This window comes from Sus scrofa, chromosome 9, assembly GCF_054392235.1.
Source record: "Sus scrofa isolate SSC_HxYL_T2T_F1_AM1 chromosome 9, Sscrofa_HxYL_maternal_Yorkshire_Landrace_v2.0, whole genome shotgun sequence".
NCBI classification, from domain to species: Eukaryota; Metazoa; Chordata; class Mammalia; order Artiodactyla; family Suidae; genus Sus; species Sus scrofa.
Window position 1 is genome coordinate 107,805,865 of NC_139391.1, and position 27,628 is coordinate 107,833,492.

At 37.1% G+C, this 27,628-nt stretch overlaps 2 protein-coding genes across 4 annotated transcripts in view; one reads left to right on the plus strand and one right to left on the minus strand.

The window, feature by feature from the left end:
- Positions 1 to 9,098, plus strand: part of FAM185A (family with sequence similarity 185 member A) — an 81,899-nt gene extending 72,801 nt beyond the window's left edge. For 2 of the 3 annotated variants that reach the window (XM_084977446.1, XM_084977448.1), the window contains one exon: positions 7,793 to 7,928. The gene's annotated coding sequence lies outside the window, so the exon portion shown is untranslated. Of the gene's footprint in view, positions 1 to 7,792 lie in introns of all 3 variants that reach the window. The other variant, XR_002347078.2, reaches the window with a different exon arrangement.
- Positions 1 to 27,628, minus strand: part of FBXL13 (F-box and leucine rich repeat protein 13) — a 204,748-nt gene that overhangs the window by 18,040 nt on the left and 159,080 nt on the right. The window contains exon 18 of the mRNA XM_013979811.3: positions 17,844 to 17,927. Coding sequence (XP_013835265.2) covers positions 17,844 to 17,927 — 84 coding nt within the window. The remainder of the gene's footprint in view (positions 1 to 17,843; positions 17,928 to 27,628) is intronic.

Genomic DNA, 27,628 nt, shown 5'->3' on the forward strand with positions numbered 1-27,628 from the left:
GTAGCATCCGTTAATGTCTTAGACTGCTTGAATCAGTTCTGCTTTAAGCCTTTTTTAAAGCTCTGATATTCTTTGAAGTTCAGCTTTCTCAGAGATTTTAAAGAATAACTTATAGGAGTTCCCGCTGTGGCTCAGTTGTTAATGAATCCAACTAGGAACCATGAGGTTGCGGGTTCGATCCCTGCCCTTGCTCAGTGGGTTAAGGATCCGGTGTTGCCATGAGCTGTGGTGTAGGTTGCAGACGCGGCTCGGATCCCACGTTGCTGTGGTTCTGGCGTAGGCCGGTGGCTACAGCTCGGAATCGACCCCTAGCCTGGGAACCTTCATATGCCGCGAGAGCGGCCCAAGAAATGGCAAAAAGACAAAACAAAACAAACAAATAAAAAAGAATAACTTATAAAAACGACCACAAGGGCTATGATACATTCATGGTAGCATGCTCATTCATGGAAAATCTGGGCAGAAAGATGGGTCTGAGGCTTTATACTTGGCATAAATCCACTGCAGATTTGAGAAATAAGTCAGAACTTTTCCTCTCATAGAATTCACATTCCCCTTTAGAGACATGTAAGTTATATTAAGTACTTAAGTCTGCAGGCATGTTTCAACATAATCACTCATGAAATTCCAATTCCCCCCTACTGATAAGATTATTATGTACTCTTCTGGCTACAGTGCTGCAGAATCACACATATATCAATGCTCTGGATTTTCTTTTCTGGGAAAATGCTAGACTGAGCTTTTCCAAAGTAAAAATCTTTCATAGTGAAAATGGAGAGAAAATGCAAAAAATTATCAAGTTTGGCTTCCATCCCATGTATCAACAAATTTTGCTGTGGGTTAACAATCTTGAAAACAAATTCCAAATCCCTTACTGAGTTAAATTTCTTCTCTGTTTCTTTTGAGCTGAACCACAATGTGGAGGCTTAATGATTTTATTCCTAAATTGGGTATGTAGAAGAAACTGAGTTTCATTCACTTTTACTGACTGTCACAATAATGACAAAGTACTTAAGTACTTCTTAAATACTCTGCCAAAATCCTGATTTAAACCACCTTGCCAAGTGGCAGCTCCCAGTCTTAAAAAAACCTCACCTCATTCTGCATACTTATAACACCATCTCTTGACTATTTGCCTCATTAAGTTCTGAGTAATCCTGAACTTTACAGTGTGGGGAGAGGGGCTTTTAATCCTGAACTTTGTAGCAGGGCGTAGGGGGGAGCTTTCCTGTTGATAATTCTAGAAAAATTTTGTGTTATTGAGAATCATTTTCTAGGAGTTCCCGTTGTGGCTCAGCAGTAACGAACCCAACTAAAATCCATGAGAACTCAGGTTCAATCCCTGACTTCACTCAGTGGTTTAAGGATCCAGCGTTGCAGATGCAGCTGGGATTCCCACGTTGCTGCGGCTGTGGTGTAGGCCAGCAGCTACAGCTCCAGTTTGATCCCTAGCCTGGGAACTTCCATATGCAGCAGGTACAGCCCTAAAAATAATAAAAAGACAACAAAAAAAGAACAATTTTCTAAACTAAAAATAGATTCACCATATAATCCAGCAATCCCGTTCTGAACAAAACTATAATTCAAAAAGATACATGCACCTGTATGTTAATAGTAGCACTCTTCACAGCAGCCAAGACATGGAGACAACCTAAATGTCCATCTACAAATGAATGGATTAAGAAGATATGGTACATATATACAATGGAATACTACTCAGCCATTAAAGAAGAATGAAATAATGCCATTCATGGCAACATGAATGCAACTAGAAATTCTCATAATAACTTCTTTGGAGAAATGTCTATTCAGGTCTTTTTCCCATTTTTCCATTGATTGATTGGTTTTTTTGCTGTTGAGTTGTATAAGTTGCTTATATATTCTAGAGATGAAGCCCTTGTCCATTGCATCATTTGAAACTATTTTCTCCCATTCTGTAAGTTGTCTTTTTGTTTTCTTTTTGGTTTCCTTTGCTGTGCAAAAGCTTTTCAGTTTGATGAGGTCCCACGGGTTTATTTTTGCTCTAATTTCTATTGCTTTGGGAGACTGACCTGAGAAAATATTCATGACATTGATGTCAGAGAGTGTTTTGCCTATGTTTTCTTCTAGGAGTTTGATGGTGTCCTGTCGTATATTTAAGTCTTTCAGCCATTTGGAGTTTATTTTTGTGCATGGTGTGAGGGTGTGTTCTAGTTTCATTGCTCTGCATGCAGCTGTCCAGGTTTCCCAGCAATGCTTGCTGAATAGACTTTCTTTTTCCCATTTTATGTTCTTGCCTCCCTTGTCAAAGATTAAACACATGAAAAAATGCTCAACATCGCTGGTTATAAGAGAAATGCAAATCAAAACTACCATGAGATACCACCTCACACCAGTCAGAATGGCCATCATTAATAAATCCACAAATAACAAGTGCTGGAGGGGCTGTGGAGAAAAGGGAACCCTCCTGCACTGCTGGTTGGAATGGAAACTGGTACAGCCACTATGGAGAACAGTTTGGAGATACCTTAGAAATCTATACATAGAACTTCCATATGACCCCGCAATCCCACTCTTGGGCATCTATCCGGACAAAACTCTACTTAAAAGAGACACATGCACCCGCATGTTCATTGCAGCACTATTCACAATAGCCAGGACATGGAAACAATCCAAATGTCCATCGACAGATGATTGGATTCGGAAGAGGTGGTATATATACACAATGGAATACTACTCAGCCATAAAAAAGGATGACATAATGCCATTTGCAGCAACATGGATGGAACTAGAGAATCTCATCCTGAGTGAAATGAGCCAGAAAGACAAAGACAAATACCATATGATATCACTTATAACTGGAATCTAGTATCCAGCACAAATGAACATCTCCTCAGAAAAGAAAATCATGGACTTGGAGAAGAGACTTGTGGCTGCCTGATGGGAGAGGGAGGGATGGGAGGGATCGGGAGCTTGGGCTTATCAGACACAACTTAGAACAGATTTACAAGAGATCCTGCTAAATAGCATTGAGAACTAGGTCTAGATACTCATGTTGCAACAGAAGAAAGGGTGGGGGGAAAAATGTAATTGTAATGTATACATGTAAGGATAACCTGACCCCCTTGCTGTACAGTGGGAAAATAAAAGAAAAAAAAATTCTTATAATAAGTGAAGTCAGAAAGAGAAAGACAAATACTGTAGGATATCACTTACAAGTGGAATCTAAAATATGGCACAAATGAATCTGTCTACAAAACAGAAGCAGACTCTCATGGACTAGAGAACAAACTTGCGTTTGCCAAGGGGGAGAGGGGACCGAGTGGGATGGACTGGGAGTTTGGGATTAGTAGATGTGAACTATTACATTTAGAATGAATAAACAACAAGTTTCTACTGTGTAGCACAGGGAACTATATCCAGTCTCCTGGATAGACCATGATGGGAAATAATATAGAAAAAGAATGTAAAAAAAAAAATGGCCAGTAGTTCCCATTGTGGCTCAGCAGGTTGTAAACCCAACTAGTATCCACAAGGATGTAGGTTCAATCCCTTGACTTGCTCAGCAGGTTAAGGATCTGGCATTCCTGTGAGCTATGGCATAGGTTGCAGATGCAGCTTGGATCGCACATTGCTGTGGCTGTAGTATAGGCTGGCGGCTGCAGCTCTGACTTGACCCCTAGCCTGAGAACTTCCGTATGCTGCAGGTGCGGCCCTAAAAAGAAAAGAAAAAAATAATAATAACAAAAACAGAAAACAAACAAACAAAAAACAGCTGAGGTGCTTGCTGAAGGCAAAGGGAATACAGAATGGTAGTGGGATAAGGCGGTTATAAACACCAGCTATGACCATGTGACCAGTTACAGAAACAAGGACTATAATTTTCATGAGCATATAATTCTAAGTTATAAACTGAAGTCAAAACTACAGTTTCTTGGGCATATACATATGTGTGTATATATATATCCCACAGGGTATAGAACTCCACTCCATCAAAGATAGCCTTGTTTGCACTTGGCATCAGAGCATGCGGAGCAGTTGTGACCTAGGCATACTGAGCTGGGAAACCTGGGCCTTGGCACCACCCACACACTGCTGGTGAGATGCCCCTCCTGCATTCCCATTCTCCCTGCCAGGGAAGCCAGGCTGAGCGCAGCCTAGCTAAGGCCCAGCGTTAGAGGAATATGCTGCTTTTAAATATGGAGAAGACTGAAAGGGAGAAGGGGTGAGGCCAGGGCCCAAAACAAACATTTCCAAAGATACTTTCATGATGAAATTACTTACCAAATTATATGGTGATTTGAGGGAATAAGCCTTACTTAGCTCAAAGCCAGGCAAACTATAGCTTATTCCTTGAAGTTTTCCCCAATTCCTCCCTCTGGAAGTAATGCCTTTCCCAAATTCCTATAGCTTTAATTTTTTTAGTCTTTCTCACTTTTTACTCATAGCTATTTACATGATTGTCTTGTCTTCTGCATGGACTGTAGCTTCTTGAGGGCAGAAACCATGTCTGAATTATTTTGTGGCCCCAATGTCTGGTATGCAAATGAAATTCAAGTTGAGTATCCAGAGGGATTGAAAAATGCCCCTCAGCCCAGGAGTAGGGAGAATGAGCTCCCATAGACCACTCTTAAAACACTAAGCCCAGTCCTTCTTCGCACTCTGTTCAATAACTGCCAGAGGCTTGAGGAGAGTAGTTAAGAGGACAGAGTCTGGGGTCCACTAGCCTGAGTTCAAATCCTGTGGCTTAGAAGCTCTGTGTCTCTAGATAAATTATCCAACTTCTTGATGTCTCAACAATCTCATCTGCAACATGGAAACAACATGGTTCCTTAATAGGGCACCCACTACATAGAGTAGTTACGGGGATTAAGTGAGTTAATGTGAATAAAGCAGTTGAACAGTGCCTGGAATACAGGAAGCAGCCATTAAATAATAGCTAGTTCTGTTATTCATATCTACTGATTCTCTATGGCTCTGATTGCCAAATTTTTAAAATCACACCATAATAAAAATATTTTGAGCATATACTTTTAATAAATTTATATATTAATGTATTTATAAATTATATAGATATACCACTATTAAAAATATATTATAAGGCCTTATAAGAACAGAAATAAAATATATGAGATAAAAATAAATTTAATAAGTGATAATATTATCTTGTCACACTGAAATATATTGTCTTGTTTACTTATCAGAGTAAAGTCTGTCTCTGGAGAAGCCTACTCAACAGCACACTTTTAGTTGTCAGTAAACCTTGACTTACTGGAAAACAAATCTCGAGTATTGGTAAAAATAAGGGAATTACTTTTAAAATATAAGATGTGACATGTACATAAAAGGATGTCAAGTATAAGAAAATTAAAAACAGGGTAAGTGACTGAAAGAGAATGTATATTGGAAAGAACACCAAGAAAATACCAAAACAATGTATCTTTGAATTATAATTTATAATTAGGATTTATTAAAATACTAGAATTTTATCTACCAAAAAAAAAAAAAAAAAAGAGAGCACCATGATTGGACTACCCAAAAGTCAATTAGGTATTTTTCTGTGGCTTGTCCACACTTTTTCCATTTTAAAAAAATAAGTTAATAAATGGGTGTCCAGCAACCCAAATTATCTGGTACTCCAGGGGCCTCTGTGGACAGGAAAGGCAGGGAAATTACTTAAGCTGTAATGATCAGCTTTAAAAAGTTGATGGGCTTCTTTTTGCACAACCAGCCACTCGGCTTGTTCTCTTTCTTACTCTTTCCCGAGAAAATGACAACTCAGAACTTTTACTCTAAGGACAAAGACACAGTATCCTCCTATGACCTCTTCCATTTAAGAATCTCTGGGAAGTAATGAGTTCATCAACCATCATTGCTGATTTGGTCTCCCATTTTGGTGCATAATGGAATAGAGATGATTTAATCATGGGAGGTTACTGGTCCAGTAGAAAAACAAAGGGCCTGGAATCTAAAATTGCATCTTTGATCTTCTGCAAGTTACTTAACCTCATTTCATCATCTATAATAGGGAAATGGAAACAACTATCTATCTTACAGTTTTATTAGAAGATGGAAAGAAAATGTGTACTCCAAAAGCCCTTAGCAGACATAACACCCTGTATAAATGCTGGCTTTTGTCTATCAGCTGTGGTGTCCGAGAAATCCTGGACTCACCACCTTTAGCATTCTGGAGGCTTGGGGATGAGGAAATATTGTGCACAAAATTTAACTGGAAGTTGACAGAGAGGATTATTAGAAGTCATAACAGAGAAAATCATAGCTCCTATGAGACATGCCACAGGTACCCAATTCATGACAGGTGAGAGACAGTGAGCCCAGGCACACTGCCTAGAAAGAGAAATCAAAAATTGATCAGCCATATAGGTTTAAGAAGCAAAAACTCATTCTGTTGTAGAAAAGTGGGATTCTGATGTTTATTTTTTCCTGCATTTTTATGTTTGCCTTCAGACAATCTGACAGGTTTTGTTTAACTTTTGGCAAGTTTTATCTTACGTAGAATAAACTAATATTCCAGGGCAACTTAAATTGGGATAAGCCTCCACAGGATTATTTTCCTTTTAACATATTCTCTTATAGCTCTTTTCTGTGGATGCTCAACATGAAAATAACAGATGTGCACATTCATTTAGCTCCTCCATCAGCACTTTGGTTGTTGGAGAATGGTTCTTCCCAGTGAGAGTAGGCAAAAAGCCAGGACTTGTGTGGGGTGTTCTCAGTTTCAGCTATTTATCAGCCAGGAAAACATGGTACCCATGGCTTCATTATCCCTTGGAACTGTAGAGACTGTGGGAAAATGACAAGCTGTCAAATCCCACATCCTTTGAAGTCTGCCAAATGTCTAATTGTATTGAATTGCCTCTGCAGTTGGAAACACACTAGTGTGAGGAGCAATGGAGAATTCTGATCTTATTTCTTTTGTTTATAGCTTTTGAAGAGAGGATCATGAAGGTTGGCATTTTGTCTGTGACTCAGTTGATTCCAGGTGCTTTAGGTCTCTAAGAGTATTTTGTTCTATTATAAATTCTAGGAGACCATTCTTGGCATAGGTAGCCATGAAGCATCAATTTCTATAACAAAGCTCTTATTTATTCCAGGTTTTGTGGAAGTTGCTTTTTCCACAAGCTATCAAATACCCCCTTCTTAATTCTACTAGAGGGATTCCTTAGTTCCTTCTCCTTAGATCCTGTAAAATGATTCTGAACCTGGGACCTTCTGGGATCTTCATCATAGACAATTTAGCCAGTTACTTCCTAATAGTAACCTGCAGTAGTGGATGAGTTAAAGCATTTTCCTGAGCAGTATGGCCAGGAGATAAAGTGTCCAGACTTCTGGTTGTCCCATCTCCTCAAATGCAGGAAATTTCAGAGCTTCCACTGCACCAAAGGCAAAGGATTAAGGCCATTTTGGAAATGAATCCTCTGTTGCTTCCCTTGAAAGTCATAAACATAACTGTATCCCTGGGGAGGAGGTGGAGTTATTGAAATCTCATGCTTTGACAATTATTGAATGATTTAATCTTGGAAACCAAATAGAAATCAATGTTGGTTTTAAAAAAGTTGTTTCTGGGTGAAGCCAACACATCTAATCCATCTTTGGCATTATAAATCGGTATGTGTCAAAGGCCACTAAGATCAATTTTGGTTTAGTACTATGGGTGGAATCTATGAACTGATGAGAATGAATGATGAGAATCTTGCATAAACAACCTTTTGTAACTAGTCAGAAAGTTTAGTAATTCAAAGTAGAAGATCAGAAAAGAGTCCCTGGAGAGTAATTTGGTTCTTGCTTTTAGGGAAAGAATGAATCCAACATGATGATTAGGACAAGAATCCAGCTCTTTTTACACTCTAGAGAGAACCATCCAGAACATGCTGGCCATAGGCCATTCTCGAGGAGGAGGAGTCAAGATAGGACTGCTTGGAAATGAGGTGAGCCTTCCTAGGCCTTTCCAAACAGAATCTCCATGTTAATTAGTCATAAGGGTTTCACTTCTGTAGCACTGGTGGTCCAGAATACAGGACTAAGAACCCTGAACCCTCCAGGGCCCACTTGGACTCAACCTGGAGCAGACTCACATATTTTGAACCACTCAACATTCCTGAGTCAGGCTGAGAGCCAAATGAACAACCATGGGTCTTGCTCTGCTGTTCTCCCAGCTATGAAGTAGCTTGTGATTTGCTCCATATGGCCATACTTCCGCAGCCCCTTATTCCTTGATCTGTCCTTTCTCCTTCCTTTCTATTTGTAAATCAAGATAAATCTGTTTAAACTAAAGGTCAATTACAAAGTGAAATAAAAATTAATAACCGTAGGGGGAGAGGGAGAGAGTGGGATGGATTGGGAGCTTGGGGTTAAAAGATGCAAACTATTGCTTTTGGAATGGATTAGCAATGAGATCCTGCTGTGTAGCACTGAGAACTATGTCTAGTCACTTTGATGGAGCATGATAATGGGAGAAAAAAGAATGTGTACATGTATGTATAACTGGGTCACCATGCTGTACAGTAGAAAAAAATGTATTGGGTAAATCATAAAAAATTTTGAAAAAATTAATAACACAAGAGCAAGGATAAAAGAGATAAAAACACACTGAAGATTAAAGGAGAAAACAAACTTGTTATCTTAAGTGTCTAAGCAGTTATATTGAGGGTCTCAAAAAAGAAGGGCCCCTAAGAGAACAGGAAGGGAAGTAAAGGTTCTAGCATCTCAACTGCTGCTTGTACCTCAAAACAGAAGTCAGATACCTTTGTCATATCAGAGACTGTGACATTAACCTAGGCTATAACTAGACTCTTAAAATTAATTACTGGTGCCATTTGTGAGATCTCAGTAAACCAGCTTATAAAGAATATAAACTATAAGCTAGACAGAAAAGACACAAGAGAGTAGATGAGACTGAACCATTACCACGTGCCTCTTATTTCTCTTATATAGTTCTAAATACTACCTGCTCCACTCTCGTTGCAGGGTTTCGAAAAATATCCATCTCTGTAAGAGATATTTTTTCATTAAAAAAAAAATAAGAGGAGACCATGTTTGGCCTTGAAGAACAATGACAGTTGTCTATGTCTGAATCTCACTGCCACCAACCCATAAAATCTACAGAGAAAACAAATAAAACTACACAGTACCCATACACTCATAATTCCTAGGAGATAGACAACACCTCAGCCTTCAAATTACCTATAAGTAGAGTATAAACAGAAATAAACTCCAACAGAGCTCCCTTAGCCTTCCTACAGCCACATGGTAGAGAGAGTAGGAGAGGGGATGTTTAAAAGACTGTCTTAAGAGTAGAGGGGTAACTAATACAACATTGTAAATCAACTCTACTTAAGTTTAAAAAAATTTAGAAAAAAGTAGAGGGGTGAAGAGAGCTTAGAGGAAGCACTGACAAAATCACTCACAAAAAAAAGAAAGTGCAACAATACATGCCAAAATAACTGAATAGGACTTAGTAGTTCATAGCCCTGTATACCTGACTTGACTATGGAAAAGGGCTTGAAGATGAGGGTACCACAGACCTCCCAGGCAGCCAAGTCAGATGCATGGATATCATCTTTAACCATATTTTTACCCTTGTCACATCCAAACTATCACTAGTTCCATGGATTTTTCTATGTAGATATTTATTCTCCAATTCATTCCTTTCTCCTGCTGTTCCGGCTGCCACCCTCTCTCTCTCTCCTGGACTATAACAAAAACTTCAACTTAAATTTCTGCTTTTAATCATGACAGCTGTTCTTTCTCCCCTCTGCTCTTCAATCTGTCTTCTGTACTGCTTGTTAAAGTGATTTTTTTCAGCAGATAAGCCTTCCCTGGCATTTCCACGCTGAATTAGATATCTCAACTGAATCCTTCCATAGCTTCCTTTTCCACAGAATAATGGCTAGAATTGTCATTCTGGAATTAGACATTTTATACCCTAGCTCACGTGATTGCTTGTTTCATGACTTGGGGCAAGATTCTTAACCTCTTTGAACCTTAGCGTTCTTATCTATAAAATACAATTAAAGGTATTACCTTCCTCATAAGGTAGGTAATTAATATACAGAAAATACTTACAGTAGTGCCTGGCAATGTAGTAGGTGCTAAATTAATGTTAGCTAACAATCACTACATAGTATTGGATTTTACTGTTTATAAGTCTCCTTATCCCACTAGACCCAGCCTCAACATTCTTTAAAAATTTTAGAGTGATTTCTGTTTTCAGACAACAAACATTATCTCATTGTCCACTCTATAGAAAGTCCAGCCCATCCAGTTCAAGTATTTTCAGCTTGGTCACTAAGCAAGTTGTCACGTTTTCAAAAAATTAATTAATCTGAATGAAACAGCCTGAATATTGTCTTACATGAAGGCGTGGAATTCTTCATCTAAGTTGACTTAGTTATCTTTGGGTTTTTTTTTTTCCAATTTCGTCATTGCAAATAATATTCTGCAAATAACGTACTAAGGAGGCTTAAGGTCTTTCTGAATAGACATGACAAAAGTACCTGAACTTTGGGTCAGCCACAGGTCCCATCTATATGAACACAGCCAGTGCACTGGGCTACACACTGCAGAGAGCTCAAAGAGAGCAAACTGCCACAGGTGCCATGCTTACCAACAATGACTGCCTACTTGCCCAGCTCACCTTTAGCTCTCTGCTCTTGGCTTCTGACCCCTTCAGTTCCTGACTTCATTCCTGTGCTCTCAAGGTCTAATTCAGAGCCTATATCACATTTGTCATCCATTTTGGGTGCTACTGATTCAGTGAGCATCCAGGGACCCAAAAGTAATGTTCCAGACTTCCAGTTTCCAGTGTCATAGGAGTCTGAAACTTGTCACTCCCATCCTGAAAATAAGAAAAAAGCTGAGCAGACTGGAAATCAACAACTCTTTTTAGATCTGTCAGATAATTGAAGTCATAAAACAAACCACTACACTGAAAATTGTAGAGACAGGCAAATACAGAGAATCAAGGCTTAGTATGAGTGAGTGAAAACGTGTGGCTGGAGCCAGTACCAGTAGGAACATTGAAAGGATAATTGACTAACTGCTGGAGACTAAAAGTGGAGTAGCCTGAAAGAAAAATTCCTGGTGGCCCAGCCTGAGGTGGACCTCCATACTTTCATGAGTTTTACCTTCAGGACACCAAGTTCTAAGAGTGAAGATACAAGGGGAGAGGTAAACCATTGTGAATAATGCTTTGGAAGTATGCAAGGCTGGTTCAGATTTCAAAAGTCAATTACTGTAATTCATCACATCAGTAGGCTAAGGAAGAAAAAATCTTACGATCATGTCAGTAATCACATTTGACAAAATCCAACCCCCATTCCTGATAAGCACTCTCTGCAAACTAGGAATAGAGGGGAGCTTCCCTCAAGTTGATAAAGAACATTTACAGAAAACCAGCTAACATCATACTTAATGGAACAAAACCAGAAGCTTTGCTCCTGTGATAGGGAATAAGGCAAGGAGGTCCTCTCTTACCACTCCTGTTTTACATCATACTGGAAATCCTAACTAATTCAAAAAGATAAGAAAAAGAAAAGGTATATACAGATTGAGAAAGAAGGAAAAAACTGCCTTTGTTTGCAGTGGTATGATTATTAAGTAGAAAATCCTAAAGAATCAACAAAGAGCCAAAACAAACCAAAAAACACACCAACTAGAGGAACTAATAAGTAATTATAACAAAGTTTCAGGATATAAAATTAAAATGAATGTTCCATATGCCTATTTTGGCCCTGTGGACCTTCTTCCTCCAAGATTTGACTACTCTTAACACATCCATGGGTGAGCAGTAAGAGGGCTTTAGCAGAGAGGTCTGTATTTGTGGTATGCGAACATGATTTATACTGTTATGAGATGTAACAGTAGTAGATATGGAATCAGGCTGAGTAAAATTGAAAAAAAAAAATCTTTTCCGGGGCTGGGCACATATAAGTTGCCATAAGCAGAAGGGTAAATAAAATGCCTAAGTGTGCAAATCAATATGGTCATTATTATACCAAATTAACAGGAATGTTGGAAAGTATATTTAAAATCATAATTCCAGTGAAAAACAATGATCCATTTTCTTTTTACCTTGTGTATTCTCTTAAATCATTCTCAAAAATAATAGCAATTAAATATGAGGTAGTGTCATAGAATTGTTAAATACTCTAACACACGTATATTTATTTAGTCAGTTATAATTAAGATGCCACTAAAAAATGCATTGGTTCATTCACAGAAGTAAAAATTAGTAAATTATGTCTTCTGAGAGCATATTCCAAACTATCTCCTTACCATAAGTAAAGGGCCCTTGCAATTTACATAGACATTTAATTTTTAAAATTAAGGTGTAAACAAAAATATAATTCTTGAATAAACTATTTTTTATTTGCCTTGAATATTGACCATCATTTATTTGGTGTTAGCCTAGAAATAAACAATATAGCTTCTCAGGAGTTCCTGCTGTGGCACAGTGGAAATGAATCTGACTAGTATCCATGATACCTGGCCTCGCTCAGTGGGTTGGGGATCTGGAGTTGCCGTGAGCTGGGATGTAGGCCACAGACGGCTTGGATCCCGCGTTGCTGTGGCTGTGGTGTAGGCTGGCAGCTGTAGCTCCCATTCAACCCCTAGCCTGGGAACTTCCATATGCCATGGGTTGGCCCTAAAAAGCAAAAACAAATAAATAAATTAATAATAAAGCATCTCTATACGCAATCTAGACATAGCTAATATCCATACACATTGACATATGCATGTAATCTAACAACCAAGATGTGTATGTATGTTTAGTTTACACACATATACTAGACAATTAGGTATGTACTTATGTACTTACATGTAATCTTATATAATCTAACATATGCTGAAACTTGTAAATAATTTGCACACATATGCTACACATATAAATTTACATATATATTTACATGTGAACACACATAGGCACAGTTTTCATTACATACACATGTAACTAAACCTGATTTTCTCCTCTCTTAACTACCTTAACCTACAACACTGAAATAATAAAAAAAAAAAAATTGTCAATCTAAAAGGGTTTCACTTACAGATAACCTGCATAAAGAAAAACATACACATTCGCATATATTGATATTGCACTAATGTATTTACAGCATACTTCATTTCCTAAAAAAGGGAATGGGAAATATAAGCCAGCTTAAGGGAATGTAAAAAGCAACTAGAGTAAATAACTGTGTTTATTCCCTTAGTTCTAGCCAAAGAATAAGACAGAACTTCCAATTTATTTGTATTGTAATATCCCAGCTAAACCAATTCTTTTGCCAAACTTGACAGTCTGTTATTTAAATTCACAAAATGCTCAAGGAAACTTTCTTGAGAAATACTCAATTATGACTGTATCAAACATTACTTCCAAAATGAGTTTATCGTTCAAGAACACCAAATTTTAGTTTAACGTGATTACTAAATGTCTAATGTTCTCAGAAAAAACTAAAGTTGGAGAAAATAATTAAAACCAGATCCTAAAAAGTCAATACATCTGATGCTCCAGATATTCAAACTGCATGTGCTGTGGTTTCCAGTAAAACTAAAATGAGGTAATTTTTTATTTATATTATATTCATGACTCTTGCAAAACCCAACCAGGGTAAAAATGCTTATCTCCTCCTTTTTCTCATTAAATCATTATGCAGTTTTCAATGTCTTATGCTGAAAAGAGAATATCCTATAGTTGCCTTCTCTAAGTAATAAGAAAAGAATTCCTCTCTGACATCAACATCATGAATATTTTCTCAGGTCAGTCTCCCAAAGCAATAGAAATAAGAGCAAAAATAAACCCATGGGACCTAATCAAACCGAGAAGCTTTTGCACAGCAAAAGAAACCCAAAAGAAAACAAAAAGACAACTTTCAGAATGGGAGAAAATAGTTTCAAATGATGCAACGGACAAGGGCTTCATCTCTAGAATATATAAGCAACTTATACAACTCAACAGCAAAAAAGCCAATCAACCAATGGAAAAATGGGCAAAAGACCTGAATAGACTGTTCTCCAAGGAAGATATACAGATGGCCAGCAAATACATGAGAAAATGCTCAACATCGCTGATTATAAGAGAAATGCAAATCAGAACTACCTTGAGACACCACCTCACACCAGTCAGAATGGCCATCATTAATAAATCCACAAATAACAAGTGCTGGAGGGGCTGTGGAGAAAAGGGAACCCTCCTGCACTGTTGGTGGGAATGGAAACTGGTACAGCCACTATGGAGAACAGTTTGGAGATAACCTTGGAAATCTATACATAGAACTTCCATATGACCCCGCAATCCCACTCTTGGGCATCTATCCGGACAAAACTCTACTTAAAAGAGACACATGCACCCGCATGTTCATTGCAGCACTATTCACAATAGCCAGGACATGGAAACAACCCAGATGTCCATCAACAGATGACTGGATTCGGAAGAAGTGGTATATATACACAATGGAATACTACTCAGCCATAAAAAAAGGATGACATGATGCCATTTGCAGCAACATGGATGGAACTAGAGAATCTCATACTGAGTGAAATGAGTCAGAAAGACAAAGACAAATACCATATGATATCACTTATAACTGGAATCTAATATCCAGCACAAATGAACATCTCCACAGAAAAGAAAATCATGGACTTGGAGAAGAGACTTGTGGCTGCCTGATGGGAGAGGGAGGGAGTGGGAGGGATTGGGACCTTGGGCTTACCAGACACAACTTAGAATAGATTTAAAAGGAGATCCTGCTGAGTAGCATTGAGAACTATGTTTAAATACTCATATTGCAACAGAACAAAGGGTGGGGGAAAAAATGTATACATGTAAGGATAACTTGATCCCCTTGCTATACAGTGGGAAAAAAATAAAATAAAAAAATTTTAAAAAAAGAATTCCTGATAGATGAAGGATAATCTAAACATCTTAGTTTAATCACCCTAGTTTATTCCCTTCCCCTTCTTTTGTAAATCCAGATAAGGAATTGTAAAATTGGCTTATGTGTCATTCCCTCTTCCCCCTTCTTTGCTTTCTCTCGCGCTCTCCTCTCTCTCCCCCAAAAGCTGGGAGGAGAAAAAGAGGGATAATGAGAAAGAGAAAAATATTTTTTCCTTAACTTGAATGGAACATTTTATCTCATGCACCTGATAAAGACTTTTGTATTTCCATGCCCCTGTCTTCTGTGTTTCTTATTTTCTCTTTTAGATCACTGAAAATAAATACATAGCAATTTTTAAAAGTTTACTTTTTTTAAAAGCTATGCCAAACTTAGCTATATGATCCCATAGTTAGCATATGAGTAAATGCTTTCATCTAAAATCTCATAGCACTTAAAAGCAGTATGATTTTTAGGCTCCATAGGGTGAAAGTAAAAAGGCCTGGAGCCCACAGATTCAAAGGTAAATGGTATGAAGCACTGGCTTCCTGATACTTAGACTCATATTTTGGTCAGCACTCTCTTATCCAAAGAAGCATTTTAAAATTAATAGGTGATGGGAGTCCCTATTGTGGCTCAGAGGTTAACAAACCCAGCTAGCGTGCATGAGGACATGGGTTTGATCCCTGGCCTTGCTCATTGGGTTAAGGAGCTGGCATTGCCATGAACTGTGGTGTAGGCTGCAGACACAGCTTGAGTCCTGCATTGCTGTGGCTGTGACGTAGGCCAGCGGCTTCAGCTCTGAGAGGACCCCTAGCCTGGGACCTTCTATATGCCATGGGTGCAGCCCTAAAAAGACAAAAGACAGAAGAGAAGAGAAGAGAAAAGAAGAGAAGAGAAGAGAAGAGAAGAGAAGAGAAGAGAAGAGAAGAGAAGAGAAGAGAAGAGAAGAGAAGAGAATAGAGTGATGGATATTAAGAAGACGTGTATGTCATCATCATGGTAGATTTCAGTACTTCTGAATTATTTGTAGTTATTGGTCAAATGTAATTGATGATAAGAAATATAACCTGATATTAGAAATGTTAATACTTAGCTGTTTTTTTTTAATAACTTTGTTCTGTCACCTTGTCAAAGACTTTTTGAAAGCCTGACTAGATCATATTCATGGAAAAAGTTTGGTGAAAATGCATATTTAATCCTTAAATGAACTGCAATAGGTAAATTAAGGTTTAACCTTAGAGAAAACATTTAGCTTTTTCTTTAACTAAAAAAATTTAGCTAAAAAACATTTAGCTAAAAACATTTAGCTTTTTTCTTCTAGTAGGCACCTAAATGTTTTATAACCCCTTTTGTTATTGTAGTCTTACAGTCTTGTCCTATATGTAAGTTGTTAGTTCTCTCTGAGATCTTTGTTTTGAAAGATAGTATGTGTTCTTTTTAACTTCTTATACAATTGAAACCTGCTAACCAGGGTCTGAAGCTGGGAAAAATTGACATTGCTTGACAGGAATGCCTCTTAATGGAGACTTCTAAATGGTGTTGCAGTTTCTGCTGAAGTACAATTCATTGTCCAGATACAATGAAATACAGCAAAAAAATCATCTGAAAACAATTTTTCCTATTAAGTCATGTTGCCAGGCAACCATTTAGAACTGCAGTTCTCCATTTCTACTCTTCACTTCCCTAAAACTAGATATTATTTAGTTTGCTGAGAAGGCATAGGGCTTTGGACTAATCATTTAAGCCCTCCAGGCCCTAGTTTCCTCATCTGTAAAATTACAGGGTTGGTTTAGGTGGTCCTGAGTCCTTCAGCTTCAGAATGCTAGAATTCTATGCTAAAGTCTAGAGCACCAACAGAGTTTCTATTTTTAAAATTTTTTTTCCAAGTTTAGCCCCAGATTTTCATAAATGCTTGGAGTTTTGAACTATCAAGATACTTCAATTGGATTTAACAGTTTCCACATTCCTAAATTATTAGTTCCCTTTAAAAATGTTATCTTCCATTACTTTACCATAAGGTAACCAGATTGTGTCTTAGTTCAATACATGTATGAGAAATGATTTCAGTATCTCTTCTCTTAACAGCAAATTTAAATACTTGATTTTTTTTCTTTTTCTTTTTAGGGCCGCGCCTGTGGCATATGGAAGTTCCCAGCCTAGGGGGTCAAATCAGAGCTGCAGCTGCCGGCCTGTGCCACAGCCACAGCAATGCAGGATCCAAGCTGGGTCAGTAACCTACACCACAGCTCATGGCAATGCTGGATCCTTAACCCACTGAGCGAGGCCAGGGGTGGAACCCTCATTCTCGTGGATACAGTCAGGTTTTTTTACTGCTGAGCCACAGCGGGAATTCCCAAATGCTTAATGTTGTTATTACGTTACATGTGGTTTGCTCACGATAGCTACTTTATGACTTTGTATCACAAAAGGCCAGATCTAGGAATTTACCCTTCTAGGGAGTTTTTAAAGTACCATTTGAGCACATAAATGTATCGTATACACTTACTTACCTCATGCTTTCCATCCTGGTAAAGTATGCCACCAAATATGTTTGAGTAACTTAAGTCCCTAATTGTTAAGTAGCTGATGTAATTTTTCAAACTCCATGAATGTTCATAGTTAGGTTATACAACATTTCTATCTACAGAACATTTCCATTATATGAGAAGAATTTTACCACATTGCAGTTCATCATTCTCCAAGTAAAATGCTACCTATCCCTATTTATCCTGAGTCGGACATCTGGAAGGGAGAGAAAAGGTACGAAAAAGGGGAAAGCAAGTCCTCTCAGTGCCCTTGAGCTGTGGAGACCTGGCTAAAGGCAGGAGTTGATCTTGGCTCTACCAAGATCACATTCATATTGTTACGTTTCCTGTCCACTTCTTTCTTCTGTTGTGACCTATATAGCTTATTCAATTTGTGCTTAATTTTCAATCTTAATTCTGTAACAGAAGACCTTAGTTATCTTACCTGAATTCCAATATCGGTGATTCTGTCACACTCAGATAGAGAGAGTTCCTTTAATTTTCTGTGTCTGGAAAGTATCATCAAACCCTAAAAATGTTTAATGTAAAGAATATTTCATGATTATAATTTAGTATAGAAGGTATATTTCCAATAACAAACGCTTACACAAGCTAAAAAATAATTTAGTTTCTGTCTTATATTTCCTTACAGATCAGAAAATCACTTTGGTTAGGTAACATCATTAAATAAAATTTTGGGGTTATCTCTAATGTTTCAAAGAGTGTTACAAATCCCAGAGACAGGAAATTTCTTATCTTGCTTCCTATTTCCAAGTAAATGCTATCTGAATCAATATAAAGAAAACTTAAAGACCTCTAAGCTTACAGCTTTATTTTGGAGACACTTCATGCGGATAATGAATCTGTTTGTCAGTAAATTCTTATTTATGCCCAGCCTAAAAATATGAAAGTCTTTAGCTCATTTTATTATACTCATGAAGAAGGAACATGTTTATATAAAGGCCTATAGACAGATAATCATTCAACAGTGGCTTACCTCTTTTTTCAGGCTAAAAGCTTTGTTTCTTTTTGTTCAAAATAAAATCATTTGTGCTGTATATTAGATTCCAGATATAATATACAGAACAAATGAACCTTTCCACAGAAAAGAAAATCAAGGACTTGGAGAATAGACTTGTGGTTGCCAAGGGGGAGGGGGAAGGGATGGGATGGATTGGGAACTTGGGGTTAATAGATGCAGACTATTGCCTTTGGAATGGATTAGCAATGAGATCCTGCTGTGTAGCAGTGGGAACTATGTCTAGTCACTTATGATGGAGCATGATAATGTGAGAAAAAAGAATGTATACATGTATGTGTAACTGGCTCACCATGCTGTATAGTAGAAAATTGACAGAACACTGTAAACCAGCTATAATGGAAAAAAAAAAGTCATTATATAAATAAAGTAAACCTTCAGATTTAAAAAAAGTAAAAAATAAAAACAAAATCAATTGTACTTTTAGCCTTTCAGTTTTTTTTTTTTTTTTTTTTTTTAATGTGTGATTTTGCTGGCCCATTTCTCAGTACCTTCCCCTCTAAACTGGCCCAACAGTCAGATGAAATTACTAATGTGTCTTCTCAGTGCCATCCCCTTGTTTTACATTCAGGGTCACATGGCTTTTATAATTCTGTAAGATATACTTCCTAGACTATGTGGACTAGTGCATTTTTTTTCTCAGTCCATGGTCCCAGAGCTGGCAGGTAGGAAAAATGCCAAAAATGGTATATGATTTGTCATTTTTACATTTTATTTTCAGGACTGGTTTACATTTTACTGATCTTAAAAACCACATTTGGACTATACTTGAAAATGGGCCATGCAACTATTATATCCTGATTTTTTCACATATTAGGCCCTTTCATTTTTCAAAAACAAAATCAAATTCAAGGGGAAAAGTGCTTGAAATTCTGCTTGATTGAAGTCACTCTTTAAATTATAATTTCTTTTTTTTTTCCATATTCTTTTTCATTAAAGATTATTACAAGATTTTTTTTTTTTTCCCACTGTACAGCAAGGGGGTCAGGTTATCCTTACATGTATACATTGCAATTACAGTTTTTCCCCCATCCTTTCTTCTGTTGCAACATGAGTATCTAGACATTGTTCTCAGTGCTATTCAGCAGGATCTCCTTGTAAATCTATTCTAGGTTGTGTCTGATAAATAATTTCTTTTTTTTTATGATAAATAATTTCTAATTTATTTTAACAGTTCTGTATACCACCCACAAATAAAATAATTTTGTCTATTCTTTTAATTTTATTGCAAATGTGGATTCTTTTGCTAGGAACACATTATGTTTTCTACCTCCTTATTTTAAAACAAAGAGTGGCCAAACCCTGTGAATCCATTACATGTGGTTTGGGTTCCAGATGTGGCTGCTGCTTTATTCATGTTAAAATAATTGGAATCTAGATATTCCCACCAACAGAAACTAAATTGTTTGAACAAAAATATCAAGTAATGGATGTAGTTTTTCTCTTTGCCCTATACTTGATAATAATAGATAAATATATTTTATTGTTCTGTGTAGAATTTGTCCTGTGAAACTATCTCTAAAGTTTCCAGTTTTTTTCTTCTATGTAGCCATGTTAGACTTTTTAAAGATGAGATATAATGAAGTACCCTTGCTAAGTATGACATTTTAAGACTATATTATCTTCACCACTTTGTTCAATATTATTTATAATTATTATTAATATTACAATGGAATGCACATTTCATTACCATAATTATTCATTAAAATGTACAGCCTCAAATTTTAGTTAATTAAACATCATTAGCCATTAAGTAAATACAAGTCAAAACCACAATGAGATACTACTACACACCTACTAGGATGGCTATAATTAAAAGGACAGATAATAACAAGCCTTGGCAAGGAAGTAAAGAAATTAGTATCCTCATTTACTGTTGATGGGAATGTAGAATGGTCCAGTCCCTTTGGAAAACAGTTGGGCAAGTCTTAAGAAAAATTAAACATAGAGCTACTCTGTGGACCTGACAGTTCCACTCCTAGGGATATACCCAAGAGACATGAAAATATCTGTCCACCTAAAAAACTTGAATGTTGCTAGCAATGTTGTTCATAATTAAAAAAAAAATTCAAATGTCCATCAACTGGTAAAAGGATAAATAAAATATGTTATATTCACACAGTGGAATATCATTTGCCAATAAAAAATAAGTATTGATGCATTCTTATTTATAGATAAACATTAAAGACATTATGGTGAGTAAAATATGCCAGACCTGAAAGGCCACATGTTGTATGATTCCTCTTATATGAAAAGTCCAGAATAGGCATATAAAAACAGAAAGTAGTTGAGTAGTGGCCTAGGGTGATCCAGAGGGGTGATAGGGTGTGACTGCTTATGGGAAGGAAGGGTTTTTTTTTGGAGTGATGAAAATGTTCTGGAATTAAATCATGGTGATGGTTGCACAATTCTATTAATATACTAAACACCACTCAGCTGTACACTTTGTAGACTTTTTAGTATGTACATCCTATGTCAATAAAGATGCTTTTTAAAAATTGAATTGCTTGTTTTAATAATTATATAACTAAATGCAAATGGGAAATATTGCTACAGCACCTTTCAGTCCAAAATGAATACAGAAATTGCTCACTTTTCAAATATTTTTTGTTAGAAAAACATCAGACCAGCATGGCCATTCTGTTAGCAAAACAGGGAACAGGAGATGTCATCATGCTCATGTGTCAGACAAGTTGTCATAAGGCCCTGCTGTTATAAGTGAACACAACTTGGTAATTGGACAGTGAGAAATCTAAGCCCGTTGGGGGAAATGAGGCCTCCATTAAAGGCTGCCCGGAGGTGGTTGTGGGAGGCCAGCTTCGCTGAACAAGTGAAATAATACTATTCCAGTCAGCAAGATACATTTTTTAATGGCTTTTTGACTCAGAAGATTTTCAAATTAATGACTCATGGAATATCAGTGCCGGGTAGGTAAATTTTTCTCCTTGGCACTGTGAGGTTTGTAAATGCTCCAAATTAGGTGTTCTCTGAAGCAAGTGGTGGTCCCACCATTTTACAGACTTTTTTTATATCTTAGAAAGTCTTAATCTCAGCTCTAGGCAAAATTCATTCATTTTTAACTCAACATTCATTTGGTGAATATTGATCAGGCTCTGGGATGGAAGCTGGGTGTATAAGTCAGTGAAGTGCAGTGTTTACTCTCTAGGAGCCCATAGTCTTGTTGAGCTCTACCTGATCTGCACACCGGTTCATTTGCTTTTCTTTTGCATTCATTCATGATGGAATCTGTTTGTGCTTTTGGTGTTAGAATTTGCTTGTACTTGTTGTGTTTTGTTGTTGATGAACTTACAAGTATGGGAAATACTCCATCTGTTTCTAAGGAAAGCTCTTCAGGGCGTATCTTAAAGAAATGGGCAAAATACAGCTTAGGTCTCTGACTAAGAAAGAGATGGTTCTTCGAGACATCAGTCTGTCATGTTCTTGGTCTGCCGGCTTTCCAATTAAAAGCTGTTCTTTGCCCCAACAATTCATCACCCGATTTATTGGCCTGTCGTGCGGCAAGCAGAAAGAGCTTGGACTTGGTAACAGTCTGGCACTGAAGACAGATGTGTACAATAGATCACTATGACCCAGTGAAAGGTAAATATTGTGCACAGTGGTTGAATCAAAGAGAGAAGATGAGACCATCACTTTAGATTAGAGAAGACTACATGAGTGGGGAAGTGTAAATTGCCAAGAAAACTATAGAAGGAAGGACACAGGCTGAGGAAATAAAATGTGCAAAAGCATTCAGGTATGAAAAAGCACGGTATGTGTAGGGAATTATATAATGTGGCATGACCAGATTTACATGGATTTTTTTTTAATTATCTGGAAAGCTAGTCCAAGAATTTCTCTTAAGAAACTATGGAGGTTTTTGTCCTTGTTTTTGGTTTTGTTTTATTTTAATACCTTGTTTAGTGCTCAGAGTGAAAGTCCTGGGGGTTGGCTGTACTTCTGGGAGGGATAGAAAGAGGAAAGTGGGAAGACAAGACAAAGATAAGGAGGAAAGAGGAGCCAACAAGACGGAGTGACAGGGTCTCAGTGGGGCAAAGGGCAGGTGGATACTTAATTTTTCAAGAAAGTTGTAGCATCATGAAGATGTAAATCCTCCTTCATCTCCTTCAGAAGTCAGACAAACTCACGAATGCTTTGCAGGAAGGTTCTGATTTTCCCAAAATTTAGAAGGAGCTAAATTTTATAATCAAGTAAAATTCAGAGGAAAACAGATGGTGTGATAGCCTGGGAGGTGTCACTAGCAGTGCAGTTTGTATAAGGATGTAAGGCCTTAGGAAGTCCGAGGTATCCTGGGAGCACTTTGCTCCTTCCTAGGCCATGGAGTTAAGTGACCTGGATCTTAGGGGTCCAGGATTCCCTAGTGGAAAATTGGGTCATTGTATATCTCTGTTATCAGGTCCATTGAAGAGAGTGTGAAGACTTAAGATGTAAAAGGAAGCAGATACCAAGTTATAAGAGTTTGTACATTATTCTGGAATGTGGACTTTATCCTATGCAACATAACCTTGCAACCTAAAATTAAACAAAACTTTCCCTTGTTAGGGAATAAATGACAATAATGCAAAAAAAAAAATGAGAATGTGTTTCAAAAGAGGTATAGGGACCACAGAGCAGGGACCAATTGCTTTTAGTTGGAAGGAAGAGGTGGTAGACTAGTAGAGAATAACACAAAGGAAAAGAATTTGAATTAAGCTTTCAAGACTGAGTCAGATTTTGACAAGCAAAGCAATAGGAAGTGTTTCAGGCAACAAAGACTTCATTTGGAGAGTGTGAGTTGTTTGGGAAGTAGTCCAGTTTGGGGTCACTGGGAGTAGTGGGAGGGAACACTACACACTGCCAGGAACAGATACACATACACCAGAGCGAACAGTTAGGAGCGAACAAATCCTTTGAAAACTGCTCTTTTCCCCCCAGTTTTACAGCTGGAATTGTTTAGCTGATGTAGATAGACATCAGCAATGAACTAGTTACCAAACATGGGAATGGTTATATGGCTGAGTCATACTTATTATATGGCTGAGTCATACTACTCCAGACTTAGAATATCACCAACCTAAACATAAAACATACCTCCCTGACTCTTTATTTTGAAAATATTCAAACTTATAGGCAGATTCAAAGAATGGTACAGTGAACACTTACATTCCTTTTAGCTAAATTCACCAGTTATAATCATTTTCCCCTTTTTACCTTAATGCTATGATAGTACATTGATATTTATGTATGAATAAGGTTATATATATATAATATATAGTATATATATTTAAATTAATATATATAGTATAAACCATTTGAAAATGAGTTTCAGGTATCATGATGCTTTACCTCTAAATATTCTATATGAGTCTCCTTAGGAATAAGGACATTTTCCTATATAACTGCATACCATTATGATACTATATAGGATTGTATATATATATAGTATGATACCTAAGGTTAACAGTAATACCATACTATATCATAGAAAGTCAGTATTTAAATTTGCTTTTTATCCAGTTCCCAGAATTCATGCATTACATTTGGTAGTCATGTCACTTTAGCTTTTTTTTTTTCCTGTAAATTTTGTCTTTTAAGACACTGACTGCTTTAAAGATCCCAGGCCAGCCATTACGTAAAATGTCCCTTTTTATGTCTGGATTTGTGTGACTGTTCTTTATGATTAGAGTCTAGGTAAAGACTTTTTGCAAAATGACTACCTAGGTGCTGTGGCATTAGAACTATATTTTTCCTACTTATTTAGTAAAAAATCTAGAATGTGATTCTTTGAGACCACATGAATTCCCTGTTTCCTAACAACCCTTCAGTCAATGGTTTGAGCATCAATTGATGATCCTTGCCTAAATTACTTATTTCATTGAGAGTTGCATAATGCTGAATTTTCTAATTCTGTTCTTCCTTCTACAGTATTAGCTGGTATTCATTTAAACCTTTTTTATCACGCTTTTTCTTGTTCCCTGCTGAATATTTTGGGAGGCACTTTGAATAAAAGATGATGATGATGATGATGATGATGACTATGATTTTGCTTTTTAGGGTCACACCTACAGCATATGGAATTTCCCAGGCTAGGGGTCTAATTCACCTGCAGCTGCCGGCCTATACCATAGCCACAGCAACACAAGATTGTGCTGTGTCTGCAACCTACACCACAGCTCATGGCAATGCCGGATTCTTAACCCACTGAGGGAGGCCAGGGATCAAACCCACATCCTCGTGGATACTAGTTGGGTTTGTAGCCCACTAAGCCACAGTGGGAACTCCTAAAAGATTATTTCAGACATAACAATGAACTGTCCCAATTAATTTTTTTGTGTTACCTATTAACAATCTTTTTTTATAAGTATAGTGCTCTTTTTATTAACCTGTATTTAAAAGCTTATAAGTATATTAAAATATAGAAGTAAATCTTTTTTTATAAGGTCTGTCACTGCATACTAAATCTAACATTAATGTACTGTGTATGCATTACATATGCATCCACCATTCATTTTCAAGGGAAAGAATATTACATTAAGATATAATTTTAATTTATTCATTACTGCTACTCTTTTCCTAAATATATTGTCAGAAACATTTCTTTTTTTTTATTTTTTATTTTCCCACTGTACAGCAAGGGGGTCAGGTTATCCCTACATGTATACATTACAATTACATTTTTTCCCCCACCCTTTGTTCTGTTGCAACATGAGTATCTAGACATAGTTCTCAATGCTATTCAGCAGGATCTCCTTGTAAATCTATTCTAAGTTGTGTCTGGTAAGCCCAAGCTCCCCATCCCTCCCACTCCCTCCCTCTCCCATCAGGCAGCCACAAGTCTCTTCTCCAAGTCCATGATTTTCTTTTCTGTGGAGATGTTCATTTGTGCTGGATATTAGATTCCAGTTATAAGTGATATCATATGGTATTTGTCTTTGTCTTTCTGGCTCATTTCACTCAGGATGAGATTCTCTAGTTCCATCCATATTGCTACAAATGGCATTATGTCATTCTTTTTTATGGCTGAGTAGTATTCCATTGCGTATATATACCACCTCTTCCGAATCCAATCATCTGTCGATGGACATTTGGATTGTTTCCATGTCCTGGCTATTGTGAACAGTGCTGCAATGAACGTACGGGTGCATGTGTCTCTTTTAAGTAGAGTTTTGTCCGGATAGATGCCCAAGAGTGGGATTGCGGGGTCATATGGAAGTTCTATGTATAGATTTCTAAGGTATCTCCAAACTGTTCTCCATAGTGGCTGTACCAGTTTCCATTCCCACCAACAGTGCAGGAGGGTTCCCTTTTCTCCACAGCCCCTCCAGCACTTGTTATTTGTGGATTTATTAATGATGGCCATTCTGACTGCTGTGAGGTGGTATCTCATGGTAGTTTTGATTTGCATTTCTCTTATAATCAGCGATGTTGAGCATTTTTTCATGTATTTGCTGGCCATCTGTATATCTTCTTTGGAGAAATGTCTATTCAGGTCTTTTTCCCATTTTTCCATTGATTGATTGGTTTTTTTGCTGTTGAGTTGTATAAGTTGCTTATATATTCTAGAGATTAAGCCCTTGTCAGTTGCATCATTTGAAACTATTTTCTCCCATTCTGTAAGTTGTCTTTTTGTTTTCTTTTTGGTTTCCTTTGCTGTGCAAAAGCTTTTCAGTTTGATGAGGCCCCATGGGTTTATTTTTGCTCTAATTTCTATTGCTTTGGGAGACTGACCTGAGAAAATATTCATGACGTTGATGTCAGAGAGTGTTTTGCCTATGTTTTCTTCTAGGAGTTTGATGGTGTCCTGTCGTATATTTAAGTCTTTCAGCCATTTGGAGTTTATTTTTGTGCATGGTGTGAGGGTGTGTTCTAGTTTCATTGCTTTGCATGCTGCTGTCCAGGTTTCCTAGCAATGCTTGCTGAATAGACTTTCTTTTTCCCATTTTATGTTCTTGCCACCCTTGTCAAAGATTAATTGACCATAGGTGTCAGGGTTTATTTCCGGATTCTCTATTCTGTTCCATTGGTCTGTCTGTCTGTTTTGATACCAGTACCACACTGTTTTGATGACTGTGGCTTTGTAGTATTTCTTGAAGTCTGGGAGAGTTATGCCTCCTGCTTGGTTTTTGTTTCTCAGGATTGCTTTGGTAATTCTGGGTCTTTTGTGGTTCCATATAAATGTTTGGATTGTTTGTTCTAGTTCTGTGAAAAATGTCATGGGTAATTTGATAGGGATTGCATTGAATCTGTAGATTGCTTTGGGTAGGATGGCCATTTTTACAATATTGATTTTTCCAATCCAGGAACATGGAATATCTTTCCATTTCTTTACATCTTCTTTGATTTCTTTGATGAAAGTTTTATAGTTCTCGGCATATAGGTCCTTTACCTCCTTGGTCAGGTGTATTCCGAGGTATTTGATTTTGTGAGGTACAATTTTAAAAGGTATAGTATTTTTGTATTCCTTTTCTAATGAGAAACATTTCTTTTTATTTATTTTATGCACTTTTTATTGAGATATAATTGACATGACATTATGTTAGTTTCAGGTGTAGAACATAATGATTCAGTGTTTGTATACATTGTGAAGTGATCATCACAGTAAATCTAGTTAACATCTGTCACCATATATAGTTACACTTTTTTTCTTGTCATGAGAACTTCTAAAATCTACTCTATGAGAAACTTTCAGGTATACATTATTATTAACTATAGTCATCATGCTGTACATTACATCCCATGATGTATTTATTTTTTAGACTATACATATAAGTGAAAGCATATAGTATTTGTTTTCCTATGTCTGACTTATTTCACTTAGCATAGTGCCCTTAAGGTCTATCCACTTTGTCAGAAATGGCCAGATTTCCATATATATATATATATATGCCATATTATCTTTACCCAGTCATCCATCAGTGAGCAATTAGGTTGTTTCCATATCTTGGCTATTGTAAATAATGCTGTAGTGAAAAGGGGTAGATACATCTTTTTGAACTAGTGTCTTCATTTCCTTTGGATAAATACTCAGAAGTGGGATTGCTAGATCATATGATAGTTCTATTTTTTTAGGAATCTCCATACTGCTTTCCATAGTGGCTGCACCAATTTACATTCCCACCAACAATGCACAAGCATTCCCTTTTCTCCCCATCTTTGCCAACGCCTGTTATTTCTTATCTTTATGATAAGAGACC